At 40.4% G+C, this 14265-nt stretch overlaps 1 protein-coding gene across 2 annotated transcripts in view; it reads right to left on the bottom strand.

Moving 5' to 3' along the window:
• The window catches only part of fam20ca (FAM20C golgi associated secretory pathway kinase a), a 60952-nt gene that overhangs the window by 29311 nt on the left and 17376 nt on the right, over positions 1–14265 (bottom strand). For both annotated transcript variants that reach the window (XM_034710980.1, XM_034710981.1), the window contains one exon: positions 13633–13711. In XM_034710980.1, coding sequence (XP_034566871.1) covers positions 13633–13711 — 79 coding nt within the window. The remainder of the gene's footprint in view (positions 1–13632; positions 13712–14265) is intronic.

Raw genomic sequence — 14265 nt, 5'->3', positions numbered from 1 at the left:
AGAGAGACATTCAGGTGGACTGTGATGGATCTACCTGGGAAAGGCTGTTATCTAATGACTGAGATCAGTTGTAAGTGGTGGTGCAGTGCGTGTGGTCCTAATGTTGATGGCAACTGTTGATTTAATGACAAAGTAACAACGGAGCATGTGTGTTCTGTCATTTTCCAATTTTTGTCTGGCTAAGCCCCATCAATTATCCTCATTATAGCTTCTGGGAGAGACTAGAAATGGAAAACACAAGGGCCATTAGCAAGATTTTATGCCACATAGCAAGTTGTTGTCTATCCCATCAGGATAAATTGCCAAAATGAACACCTTAATCGCAGGTAGCGTGTTCACCGAAGCCCTGAGCCTGCAAAATCTCCTTTCAATGAAAAGCAAAGTCCCGACTGCTTAATTAAGATAACCATCCTGGGATCATTTCTGTAGTTTCAGCTCTACAACTGAAAGTTCACAAACTATCCAAAAAACAAGTAAGGTTTGGCATGGTTTACCCGCCTTATAAAACAAAATGGGCACTTGAGATGTCTAGAATTCACCTCCTGGAGGGAAATGAGTTTTTAGCATTCCAGACAAATGTCACAGTAACATTCCTCACGGGAGGCTTAGGAATTCCCCCATACAGTTTTTTTAGACTGTAATGATACGTTAGTTTGGCTGGGCGACAGAAAACACTCAAAGCAGTGACAAAACAGAGCCAGTTACCACAACAAGCATGCACAATTGCAAAAATGGGATTCACTTGGATGTGGCATAACAAAGAGGAGCACACCCGTTCTGATTAACAACCATGAACCCTGTAACCTTAACCACACCCATCTGTGATTCAAATCTAAGTCTCAACACTGTAAGAATGAACAAACGTCTTGATGGGGTTAGAAAAAAGAAACCAACGTGTAAGTGCAAACAAATGGAGTTCCTCAAGTGTCCACGAGGGGTGGAAAATGAAGACGAAGAGATTAGTTGTTGTGCCCAAAATGATTTGTATTGATCGGAATTTTTGGCAGTAAAAAGTTGACAATTGGAGCATCAGACATATCATGCATCACAGGAGCTTCTTGTCCTTGTGGGCCACCGTCCCTTCCCCAGAAGGGGTCAGCAAGGGAGCATTTCAGTCTAAAATCTGACAACTAGATGCTGCTGAATATTTCCAAGTCTAGACACTGTACCTTTGACTACTACAATTTGGGGATCTAAATTAACAAATGACACATGTTATTGGCAATGAAATATGTTAGCATACTGTTAGCTTTCTATGCCATGCTGGGTGAACTAGAAATTTCCCCAGCCAAGTTGTTGAAGATAAGCTCTATTAACCAGAACAGAAATCAAAATTTCCATTGCATTAGAACTAAATAGGATAGTAGTTATGTCAGAAAAATACACTCTTAAACCACCTCTGACAGGTGGGCTAGCGATGGAGAGACGACAGGAGAGTAGAGTCTTTTAAAAGTTTACTTGCAAGTGAAGGAGAAAAGTCATTACAGCGTTAATGTACGATTCTAATTGGATACAACATCCAAAACATATGCTAATCTCCCCATCTGTAGCCCCTCCTAAGTTTTCTGATTCGTCCACATATGCATGTCGGAAGATGTACATACAAAGGTCGGAAGACAAGGCAGCCTTACAAGGTAGTCTTATTTCCTAGTTACAAAAATATTTCTATACATGGACATGTGTGTGCATAGCTATATAATAACATGAGAACTTCTGTACACGTCTAAGTGCGAGGCTGAAACTAGACTGGGGCCTCTCTTGACACATGTGCATAGTCGAGCCTGGAGTGTTGCCCCTTGCCCGCTTCTGCATATATAAGAGCATACATATTCTGCTTATACAGATAGCATATTGTGACACATAATGATAATCATATAGCATAGCAAAACATCATTTTCTTCAAAAGTTTCTTTCTCTGGCTTTCACAGGACAGCTGTAAAAGGCTTGCTTTGGATTATCTCTTTTAAAAAACTCCAGGTTTCAATGGAAACGCAAAAGATCAAATAAATAGTCTTTCATAGCAAATAACAGGGATATTAGCAGGATTGTACCCTTTGATATGCTGGAAATATATGGTCTCCAGCAAAGCAATTCTGACCTCCTCTTGGCCCTTAACTTTCTTTCAATGGCCACTTCATTGGCCAGAATCATTTACTAAATGCTCAGCTAAGATTTTTTTTTGCAACATTGATAATTATGCTAATATAATTTCCCTATTCAAATATCTGAAGAGACTGCTCACAGCCTCATGCTCATGTTTCTCAACCTATTGGACTCAATGTGTGCAATTATAAATGTTTGAAATGGTAACATGTCCACATTATCATTAATTCTATGTAACTAAAATATAAGACCCAGATTTGTAATAAATTGGATTTTCCTTCAAGCATCTTTTTTCATTTGGTGGTTGTTTATGAGCTAAATCAGCTCTAACACAAACCAAAGAGAGACACAAACACACATCACTCAGAGTATCATCTCCAGCAACTGAGTTGGCCTATAATCACATTAAGATTAGGGAACTCACGGCTCTGCCACATTACTCTGTGAGAGCATCAACACTTGTTAGACAGAGAGAGAGAAAAACGGAGGGGATCTAAAAATATGGAGCGACAGGCTCTGAACGAGAAGGAGAGGGACAAACCGAGGATTAGTGCTGCCTCAGCGAGTCAAACAAACAAGTCCAAAAAGGAGCATGAACGGGAGGTGGAGACAGAGAGAGAGAGGGGTGGAGGACAGAAGACGGGAGAAGGGAGTGGTGGTGATGAAAGACGGCACTTCCTCAGGAGCTGACCTAGTAAAACATTCATGAGAGATGTCTTTATGGGAGTGTGTGGCGGGTGTGCAGGGAGTTTGAGGCTTGGGAGTCTAAAATAAGACAGTCCTCTGTTTTTACTCGAGTCTGTGTGTCAAAAATCAATCGTAACAAGAATAGACAACAAACGGAGACACCAAAGAACCACACAGGAGTGAGATGCTGAAAGAAAGAGGAACATGGAAAAGGCTCCTTTTGGGAAAATCCTGCAAATTGAGTTGAGTCTGGTAATTATGATGAATGTGAGGGACGTGAAATGACTGACTGCAGAAAACCCAAACACACACTTTAACGACAAGACGTATAAAGATAATGAGCAGAACACATATACATGATTGACACTTCAATTAAAACATCACACTGTAAAATTCTGCTCCAGACGTAAGACTTCACCATGGTAACTCAATCCTCGACTCACACAGAGTATGTGTGTGTGTTTTTGTAAGTCTGTGTGTGTGTGTGTGTGTGTATGTGTGTGTGTGTGTGTATGTGTGATGACAAGGCAGATGTGACAAACCACTGAATACAGCTGGTTACATGATTGTCAAAGCATCACACTAATTAACCGGCTCATCTCACAGCCTACGAGAGGTCAACACATCACGGTGCCCACACACTGACTACACCGGACATAAATTCGCACACATAAACACACACAAACACACACACAGGCATAAACACATACATGTATAGAATAATGCATGGCTAGCCAGCTATTAACTCAAACACATGCAAACAGACCAGATAATTTGCTCAGCAGCAACGCAATGTGAGAGAGATTATGAATTTCATTAAGTTGGTTAGTGTACATGGATGCTTGAAATAAGAAAAAAGTAATTATGAGTGTAAATGAGAGCAAGAGAGAAATAAACACATTGTGGAAAGTCAAACTTTGACATATAGGTACGGGAATCGAGAATGAGTTTCAGATAAGATAAAGTTCCAACTAGTTGGAGCCATGAACATCATTTGCCTTTTAAATTATTCCTTTATCAGTGCACACCACTAGTTGCCTTGCATAACCATGATGTCAAGCATGGCGGGAAGCAGTCAGAGTGAAAGACAACCAAGGAGTAAAGGAAGTAATCATGGTGTACAGGAGACAGAAGAGGTCAAAAGCGTGGCTTATTTTTACGCAAAATGATGCCAACAGTGCAATGTGCAATGTCTCTGGCTGTGTGATTTCAAGCAAGGGTGGAAACATCAGTAACGTGCTGCAGCATGGCAATAAATATCAGGAGTGTAATGTGTTGAAACTCTGTGCCGCAGGTGTTTTGGTTTAAACAGTGACCCTATTATTTGCGACTTCAGCCGCAAGTGGTTGTTAGCTAGAACCACTGGTGGTCGAAACATGAAAAGAGTGCTTGTGAATGCCACCTAGTTCATCTGTTCAATATAATGAGAAAACTACCTCCAAAAAGCATTTGTGAGAGTTTTTTAAAGCTGTTGTAACTATGAAATTCATAGACACATTTGAGTGAAAGAGACCAGTTAGCAGGGTCACTCTTTAAACCAAAACTAGGGTCAACAAGTGTTTCCTGGTCACAGCAGAGCAGTGGAGATACATACTGTGTCCTATCCTATATTAACAATTAGCACAAAGCATACAGGCTGGAAAATCTACAGGAATTGATAAGAGGATCAATAAAGAATTGGATCGATAAACAGAATCAATATTGGTATCAATAAATAGTGTCAATTCCCATCTATAAACATAGTATTATACATCAAGAGAGTTTGAGTCAGAGGCTGGATGACAAAAAAGCTCTTTGATTGACTCGATAGAGAAGAGAGATAGAGAGAGAGAGAGAGAGAGGGAGAGAGAGAGAGAGAGAGAGAGAGAGAGAGAGAGAGAGAGAGAGAGAGAGAGAGAGAGAGAGAGAGAGAGAGAAGCTGAAAAAAGAGGAGGGAGGGGGCAATCCTAAGAAACATTAGAGCAACTTAAATACCAAATTTCTCTCAAAGAGCTGCAGAGGGAGTCGGTCATGCCCAGAGGTTAAAGACGAGCTGCTGGGTCTGCCTGCTGCAAGAACAAATCGACATGAGGAACAGATGTTATGACACAAGATCACTCTCGCTGTGAGAGTGTGTGTGTGTGGGAAAGAGAGAGAGAGAGAGAGTGACAGGGACAATAAAATCTAAAAGAGAGGCGGGGAGGAAAACGCAGCAGACAATGTTTTACCGCAGACGTAATCTTTGCCTTGGAAATTTTCAATATCAGATTCCTCCGGCTTACCAAAAAATTGCCTGAACAGAGTGAATTACGCGCACAGCTGTGCTCAATCACATCACCAATGTGTTTCAGAAGAGAAAGCTTTGATTTCACTTCAGTAGCACCCTATAGCCAGGATACAATAAGACTATGATTATTGTTAATACAGGCAGGTGACATGTGCAGGTCTATGACCTCCAAACCTTGAATTTCTGTGTTACCACATTAAAGGAATCATTCTTCAGCACTGGAGTAAGGAGTAACTGTATCCTATACATGCTATGAACTTATTAAGTCAGAAATGTAATCTTAATTATTACCCAGCTTTCTAACTTATTACCAAGCTGTGTTAAAGACTTGATTCTGATTGGAAAAAACAACAGTGAATGATTCTCAACAACAAATGTGAATCTCAGGATGATTCAAAAACAGTCAAAATTTAGCATAATTGATTTGAGATAACTAAACATTTAGTAGGGCTAAGGTTAGCAGAGCTAGCACCACCAGCCTTCTTTTATCCTGGTAAACTTCCACATCTCTGTTCTGATGTTTTTTTGCTTGATAATGTTAGATTTAAAATAAACAGGAGGTTGGTTAGTGATTTAGTGATCACACCATGTAAACCAAATTAATATGATCCTGACTGCAACACTTCTTTTGTACTCCATTTCTAAATTCATTAAATATTCTGTAGTTCTATTCAAGTGTTGCCACATTTCCAAAAATTATTCCAGGTATGTACAACTTCAGCCATTCGTTGGGAAACACTGTTTGGCATCCTGTGACTGTTTTTCAGCATACATCCTTCAAACATCTTCAGACATCTGATTGCATCTTACTTTTGCTTCTTTATTGTCTTTCTCCCTACATACATAAAACAATAAATACAGGACACCTGTCGAAAAATACTTTACTTTAATCTGTCATGTTCACGATAACATGAGCCACAAAGAGAACCAAAAAACCTTCAGCAGAAGAGAAGACTTTTAACATCCTGGATGCACAACCACACACATAAAAACACACTTTCGGTTTAAGTCTCTGTCCTTGCCCGCTCATAAACAAACCACACCTGCTCTACAGCTTGTCATTGATTTCAACAGCCAGGTCTGACAAATTACTTGGCACCCTGAGCCGCTCTGTCCGCTGCCAGCTGATTGGTCTGCTGTGCTGTGACATGAGCGGACTCAATGGGACGACTGTGAGACCGATCGGATGCCAGGACTGCACGGTAAGGGGGCTGCTGAAAACCTGAGGAGTCTCCCCCCTGCCAAGCACCGCTCTGCAGGCTCAAAAAGTCGTACAGCCAAAGTTTACATAACCAATCAGTGAGTGGAAAGATAGATGGGACAGCTGAAGCTTCTTAAAAGATGTAAGATTGAGGTCAGACTCTTCACAGAAAACTTTATCTTGGACTCTAGGAAGAGGATGACGCTGTAGGGAAGATGTTTCCTGACTTTTAAAATCATGTGCGTCTACATTTTTTTTTTACTTATATAGGTAGCAATCATTAGAAACATGTATAATTTAATTATTTGCCACTTCTCTTTTGTTTTTGCAACAACTTGTGATACATCATCTTGAGTGTGAAACACTCTCAGTTCTGACTAAGTGGCTGCAGCTGCGACTTGGCTCCCTGCTTGCAAATTTTTACAGTATTGGCCCCGGATGGAGGGTGCACAAACTCTGTTTCCCCCCCAGCTTCCTTTTATTTGCAGCTTGTGTGTGTATGTATGTGAATGTGTGTGCATGAGCAGCAGCTGTGTGAACAGCTGTCCACAGTGACATGCTTCATGTGTGCACACACCCAGAGATGAGCTCATACGGCACCTCGCTAAAGTGTGTCTGACTTACTCAAGCCGGCGGCGTTCTTATGACCCCTGTGGGAGCTCTTTAAGGAAACAATTGAAGACATTGAAAAAGTACAAAAGTTCACATGATGTCAATAATACTTTGTTAAGACTGTCTGGGTAAGACTGTCGTCTTTCTTGTCATCACCAGGGACAACCTTATCACGTATGACACAGATGTGAGAGCAGCCTGAGGAGCTGCCAGGCCCCAAGAACCTCTGATAGGGAAAAGTGGAGCAAGGTCCTGTCCTACAATACAGGCGACAACAGCAGAGCTGGTGAGAGCATCTGGTCTCTACAAAGTAACTTCAGCTAAAAGTGTTAGTGATAATAGCAACAATGTTGGAAAGTCGTGACATTTAACTCATTTATAATTAAAAATGTGTGAATTGCAAAACTCAGAGAATAAGGAGAGGTGACTGAGGATATGAAGGTCAATGTCAATATTTCTGAAAGCATTTGAAAGCATTAGCATGGAAGTAGAGGGAATATTTTTTTGGCTGATAGATACATTTTAAGTCAATAATAATATCTTGAATTAAAAATTCAGGACTAGGGATGGGAATTGATAAGATTTTATCAATGTCAATGCCATTGTCGATTCTGCTTATCAATCCAATTCCTTATCAATTCTCCTAACAATTCCTGAGTATTTTTTGAGGGGAAAAAAAGTAGTTCCACACAGCCTTCCGCACCAAAAGGAACCATTTTATTTTTTCCAAAATTATGTCTGCACAAGACTGAACATGAACATATTCAACTTGAACATACTGAACAATAGATTGACCTCATTCTCGGCCGCGTGAGTCTGGACGTGGCCTCTCAAGCCTGGATGAAAATACTTTGAATTTGGAGAGGAGAAACGCTTTTCCTCCGGGGGTCATCGTGGAGGTATTTTACCCACTCTCGGTGCCTAATTTTCGGCCGTGTGTGACACATAATGTAACGTACCGTGACGTGACATTGTGCTGGGAAATGAATCGTTAAGAAGGATCGATAACATTTGAGGTGTACAATACTGATGGAAATGATCAATTGGATCCGGTCCTAAGTCGGATCCGGTTTTCGATTCCCCACCCTATTCAAGACCCTACACTGGCAATGGACACTCTGATTAGTAATAAGGCCAAATCAGGGCCTCAATAGTAGATCGAATAGTGAATAGTGAACTGTACAGTTTGTATGATTGGACATTGGGTGTTTTAATTTAATTTGATTAAAAAAAAAAAAGGTTTTGTTATTGTTTTTGTTTTGCTGTTTTTCTTACTGTCTGGGTGCTTGTTTCCTTGTTGCAGTATATGATTTTTGTCCAATATGTGTTTCTCCACTTGCATGTAGCTTTAGTTAGTAGCCTGTAATAAGCAGGATATTGTACAGTGGACAGGAGGTTCTGTGACTTGCACTCCTTACAGGGTGAGAAAAGACTTACTAGACATTATCCCTAAAATGACTTACACTAACTTTAAACTTAGCCTGTATCTATTCTAGGGATATTAAACATTTTCAGATACTAAAAATATGGCAACATAATAATAGAAACTGCCGATGTAGACACTGGTATACTGATTTGTATTGTACAGTTGAAAGGGTTGAGGATACATGACGATGAAAATATGTCCATTCAGCCATGAAGAGAATTCAGGGGGGGATTTAGTGTGTCTGCATTGCATGCTTACTTTTGCATGCCTATGTAAATTTGTAGTGTGTTTCCGCACATGCCCGGGTATGTAATCTTATCCATGAAATAAGATATTAAGGTCTTTACAAAGAGGCCTGTTTGGATCTGGATGGATCTACAGATGCTTTGTGTGATCTATCTTTTTTCTGTAATCTGATACTATTTTTCTTTCACTGGGTTTTCTATTCATGATTTTGACTGCTTCTGTGAAAGACATGAGAGACAACTCAATCTGTGAAGCAGCTTTTGTTGTCATGTGGTCTACAGATGCTTGTTATCTGGTCACGAGTTTACAGGATTGTGATCTTGTCATATGGATTGAAAATCTCTGCGGTTGAAGAAGATTAAATGGCAATTTCTGTGTAGAGGAAATATCTGTAGTCAGCAGGTAAGCTCCACAAAGACCACAAGCTATCAAAAGACGGTTCACAAGCAGCTCCGTATCCTCCTGCGCTGGACATGAAATGCATGGAAATCAATTATGAAGTCATCAATCTTTCATGATCAGATCAATAAGCAGAGCAGGGAGAGGCTGTCTGCAGGATATTACATGTTTCCATCTCTGGTAGGATTACAATCTGCAGATAAGATCTATGGGGAATGTCAGTCATAACCAAACCATGGCAAAGCAGATATAATGAGGCCTTCAACAGACATGATGATGAGACAGCCTGCAGATGATAAAAACCCAGCAGCCTCTTGGGTTTTGCAGCTCAGGCTCTCCACGGTCAACCTCACTAGCTTTTCTAGCGCATAGAGCCCATGCTCGTCAAAACAGGTTCATGCAAGGGAGAATGCATCCTAATTCCCAAGGTGGACAGGCATGCGTGCCCTACATATATGTTCTAGCACATGTCTGTACATGCAGTGAACCCTGATAATGCAACAGCTCTCAGCACAACTGCAGCATGTGCAAATCAAACAAGGATGATCAAAGTCTTTTCTGCTATACTTTCAATGCATAAAGGATTTCGAGCTGTGAGACTATCAACAAAATCAAAGAGAGGGGGATGGAAACATGTTGTCAGACTGAGAGTGATGGAGAAATTAATTCTTTCTTTGCATATCTGAGGCTTACACCTCCTTCCACAATCCCCCAACCATCCATCTGACAAATCCAATTAGCATGACATAAACATTCTGTGTACACACCATAAACCGGGATCTTGGCAGTGGATGGGTAGGATGGGCATCAGGGATAGGAGCCAGACAGACATGGAGGCCTGGCATGGAGGGTCTCAGCCCAGCATGTAACCTGGCTCCAGCTGGAAGAATTGGTTCCTTGACAGGCTGGCAGTGAAAACCGCTCCCCTACCCTCTACCATCTCCTCTCCTTCCACATCCAACAACGTCTATCTCTCTTTCCACAAGCTTATTCATTTCTCTTCTTCCTCTGAAGTCTTTGACTATAAAACCAACAACTCTCTGAGATCTCCATCTTTATTTCAAATAAAATCTATTTAGTTTTGAACATGTGATAGGTTGGCGACCTGTCCGGGGTGTACCCTGCCTTCCGCCCAAAGCCAGCTGGGATAGGCTCCAGCCCCCCGTGACCCCTAACGGGATAAGCGGTCAAGATAATGGATGGATGGATGGTTAGTTTTGAACCTTGTTTGCTAAGAAGTTTAATGCACCCTTGATTTACTGGTGGTATCACCATCTTGATCCAATCATTTCCCTGAGGTAGCAAAAGCATCATGATGGGTATCGATATTTGTACTTTTGCATGAATCAACCACTGTGGAAGATATAACATCCCCAACTTAGGAGCTACTTTTGAACACATTTCATTGTCAGATTAAAATTCTTAGGAGGAAGTAAATAACCTTAAGTTGCCACTACACTAGGGTGGTTCAAAAACTCATACTGATATCAGAAATGTCTGAAATACAGGCTCAAATGTGTTGAAGTCAGGGGTTCCCGAACTTTCTATTCCGTGACCTCCAAAATAACAGTGCCAGAGACTGATGACCCCCATTATCCTGAGATCTTTGAATGTTGCTCACAGCTGCGTGCAAAAACTAGCAGGCCATTCCAAAAACCTACATATTCATTTGTTATTTCATAAAGAAGAAAATCAATGACGTTTAATATTTGCACATTTTTTCTCAAATTAGCTACAATGTTTGAATATATTTTACAACAATGGAGAAAGTACGTAATTTTAGATCATTCTAAATGTTCATTGTTTTCTGGAAGACATCTAGCGACCCCCCCTTCAATGACCCCAGCTTCAGAAACCACTGATATCAGTCACAGTGAGTCTGAAAGTCAATAGCTGAAAGAAAATGTTTCCAGATGAGCATGTGATGTTAATTTAATGAGTTATTTTTTTAGCCCTACTTTTTAAATCTGTTTTTTTCTTACTTTATAAGTGAAGATAATGCATATCATTCAAAAAGAGTGTGGGTTTCTCTGACCCTCTTTGGGACATCAGGCGAAGCTACAAGCTGACTGCTATAAGTATAAGCTTATATTGTTACTATATGTCCTATCAAAATTATAACTATATAGTATAGTCAACACCACTTACTGATGATTAGGTTATGTTTGTAAAATTGCATTGCACTTATGTCTGAATAGTTCTTGGTATCTGCTTATACCTACACATGTGTATAGAAACTGGTATCTGGAATCAGAACATCTCTACATAAAACACTCAAAGAGGAAATAATACTTTGTGGGGGAAGACCAGCTTATGACCTTAGACATCAAATGACAGTATAAAAACAAGTTTCTGCCCCCCTGAATTTATTGAAGCCAATCATAAAGTTAGTCAGACAGATAAAATGAAGCTTCAAACTTTTTTTCCCAGAGCTGCACAGTGAAAAACATCGAGTGGAGGTGTCTGGCAAGCTGTCAGCTTGTGCAGTCTCCTGGCCCATGCCAGTTTACAGATTTGCATTCAGCTCAAAGGAGGCCTGTAACATCAAAGCCTCTTTGAAGCTCCACTTGATGCTGCACAATGGGACAGGTGAAGAAAAACAGCTCAACACGGCACCGCTCTGAACTACTGTACCCAGAATGCATCACAGTTCCCAAAATAAAAGTGGGACACATCAATGCCGTGACAGAAAAACAAAAGTGGAACAAAGGTTACCTTTTTACATTATTTCTCCCAGAAAACTCTGATATTTTTGTCTCTGTGCTCTGAATACTTTTGCATAATATCTGTAAACACTGGAGACAGATGACTTTGACAGTCAAAGCAGCATCTTTGAATAAAATGTGACAGTCTACACAAAGAGCTGCAGGAATCTGTAGCATATAATTCAGAAACTGACATGTAATTACTGTCAGAACCCATTCTGACAGCTACTGAGAAGGACTGCTTTGCTTAATTCTACTGTAAGAAATCAACATCTCAAGTGAAGCAAAGCCAGTCTGTGCTAAGTTCAAAACCTAATGTGGGGTTAAAATGAAAATCATAGGGGTTACAACTTGAGCATATACACTCTAGACCCTCATATCTCTGAAACTAAGACCCAGATATTTCAATCATGTCAAGGTTTATTATAAAAATATGCAAAAGGCAAATTATTTAATTCTAAGATACGATAGTGCAATTCCCCTCTGCCAATTGTAGCCTGAAGAATTTAAAAATATGTGCTCATGTTGGAATATTTATAATATAAAGCGTCATGTAATGACACAGTCACCTTCACAAGATGTTCATTATCTCATGGCTTAACCAGCATTCACAGCATTCATCACATTTGACTTTCTTCCTGCCATCCCATCACGCCGTTATTTCCTCACACAAACATACTGCTCAATCGATTGTTGGCCAGTATCCAATCAAAATCGGACAAACATTGTCATCTCAGTTGTCAGTTATGACTATGCCATTGATGCCAGAAGAATGCTGTTGTTGCCTTGAAATGTTTGTGTGTATATGAAGTACAATACATGGAAGGATTGCTGCTGTTTGGATCTTATTCTTCTCATTTTTGTATGAAAAGCACTCCATTCTGAAATCCCACTTCTGGTCAACCTTGTTATGATACCCAAAGTTAAGACATAAAAATATGACTCATTCAAACATGAGTAACTGAATGAATTCTTCTGTTTTGTGCATATTAAGAGATCAAGTGATATATAGCGTTCAGGTTAAAAGGAGGAGAGTGAGGGACATAAAGAACAACTTTTAGGAAAACTTTGCTGCCTCTTCATAAATCAACCCTCACAGAGAGACGTTCGTTTTGAAGCTAATTTTGAACTGACAGGCCTGAGCCCCTTGTAATTCCACTAATGTAGCTTTGGCTTGTATGGTTAGCGTGCTTCACTTTGAATCATCACGCTCTGTACCTGTGCAGGTTGTCAAAATGTCATACCTTGAGCCTTATGAGCAACATTTACCGGTGTTTCATGCAAACAAATGCCTAACATCCTCTCTATCTGTCTCACCCTCCCTTTCTCCCCTTCTTCATCTCTCTCTCTCTTTCCTTCCCTGAAATCTAATTCTTTACACAGACGCTTTCATGTAGAAAACCATTCTATATTTCATAGCAATCAAACCAAGCTCCTGAGCAATTACTTCTGATCACAGCAGTTGGCCTGGACACTGTTTATCCGTGTCGGCGTGGGAATTCATCGGGCAAAACTCAGGCAGCTGAAAGGGAGGGCATTTCTTTTTCATGTGCGTTGCGCATTTGCCAGCATATATGCGTCCCTGAAGACGTCTTCATGATGGCTCAGTGCTCATTTTAATTAACACATAAGCCTGTTGATGTTAATTAAAAAGCAGACAAACGAAGATCACACGGAGGGGAGAGCTGTGCATCTGAATGCACCGAAAGATGCAGTGGCAGTGCTTGGCCCTTATTCAGATGAGATTTTCTGTAGCACTCTCCAAACGTATGCATTCCAAGTGGGGGCATCAAACCGAGTGCATCAAAGAGATTTTTGATGCTGGTTATTTAAGGAGAAAATGTGGATTTGCTGAAATCTGAGATGTGTGTGTGAGACACAGAAACCCCTCTAAGAAGTTTTAACAAGGATTCTCGAACAATGATACGAGCAACACCCAGATGTTGTAAAGGCTGATGTGTAAACATATTTGCAGTCAGTTACTTACTTCATTGGTTTGAACAGCGCTTGTCCATAGTTCTGGAAAGTCATGATCAACTTCAGTTGGGTGCCTCCTGATTTCATGGCTGGAAGGAAAGCAATCAAGATGTTAGATCAGTGGTTGAAGCATCATCAAACACGCACGTGCACGTACATGGACGTTAACACACAACAAAGTAATGGCATAAACGCACAGATGTTTTATTATTTACCAATTTGGAGAATGCAATTTTGCATGAATGCATAATAGAGCCATCACATCTGCTGACCAATTTGTCAGACACGGTGGCTGTTAGGAGGTGGGTGCGGCTGTGAGCGTGAAGCGTTATTAAGAGCATCTGCTGAAAACTACCAGGGGTTTGATGAAAGCATGCATGTTGAAAATTTTGATTTTTTCAGAGGGTCACAGACAGTCTGGGTGTTCCTGCAGCTCACGTGTGCCTTTAGAAAAACACATGCTGCTTTGAAAAACACAGAAAGATGAGTTTGTTTTTTTTTTAGTTTATAAAGTTGACCGAAACTATGACGCTTCATTTTAAGTCTAAATTTCAATTCCCTTCTCTCTTTTGAGAACTGAGCGAAACTGTCCTGTTCCGTCCATGTGTGTATAAGTGCACATGTTGCACAACAGACCTGATTC

This window comes from Notolabrus celidotus, chromosome 20, assembly GCF_009762535.1.
Source record: "Notolabrus celidotus isolate fNotCel1 chromosome 20, fNotCel1.pri, whole genome shotgun sequence".
Classification (NCBI taxonomy): Eukaryota; Metazoa; Chordata; class Actinopteri; order Labriformes; family Labridae; genus Notolabrus; species Notolabrus celidotus.
This window is presented reverse-complemented; position numbering and strand designations above follow the sequence as displayed.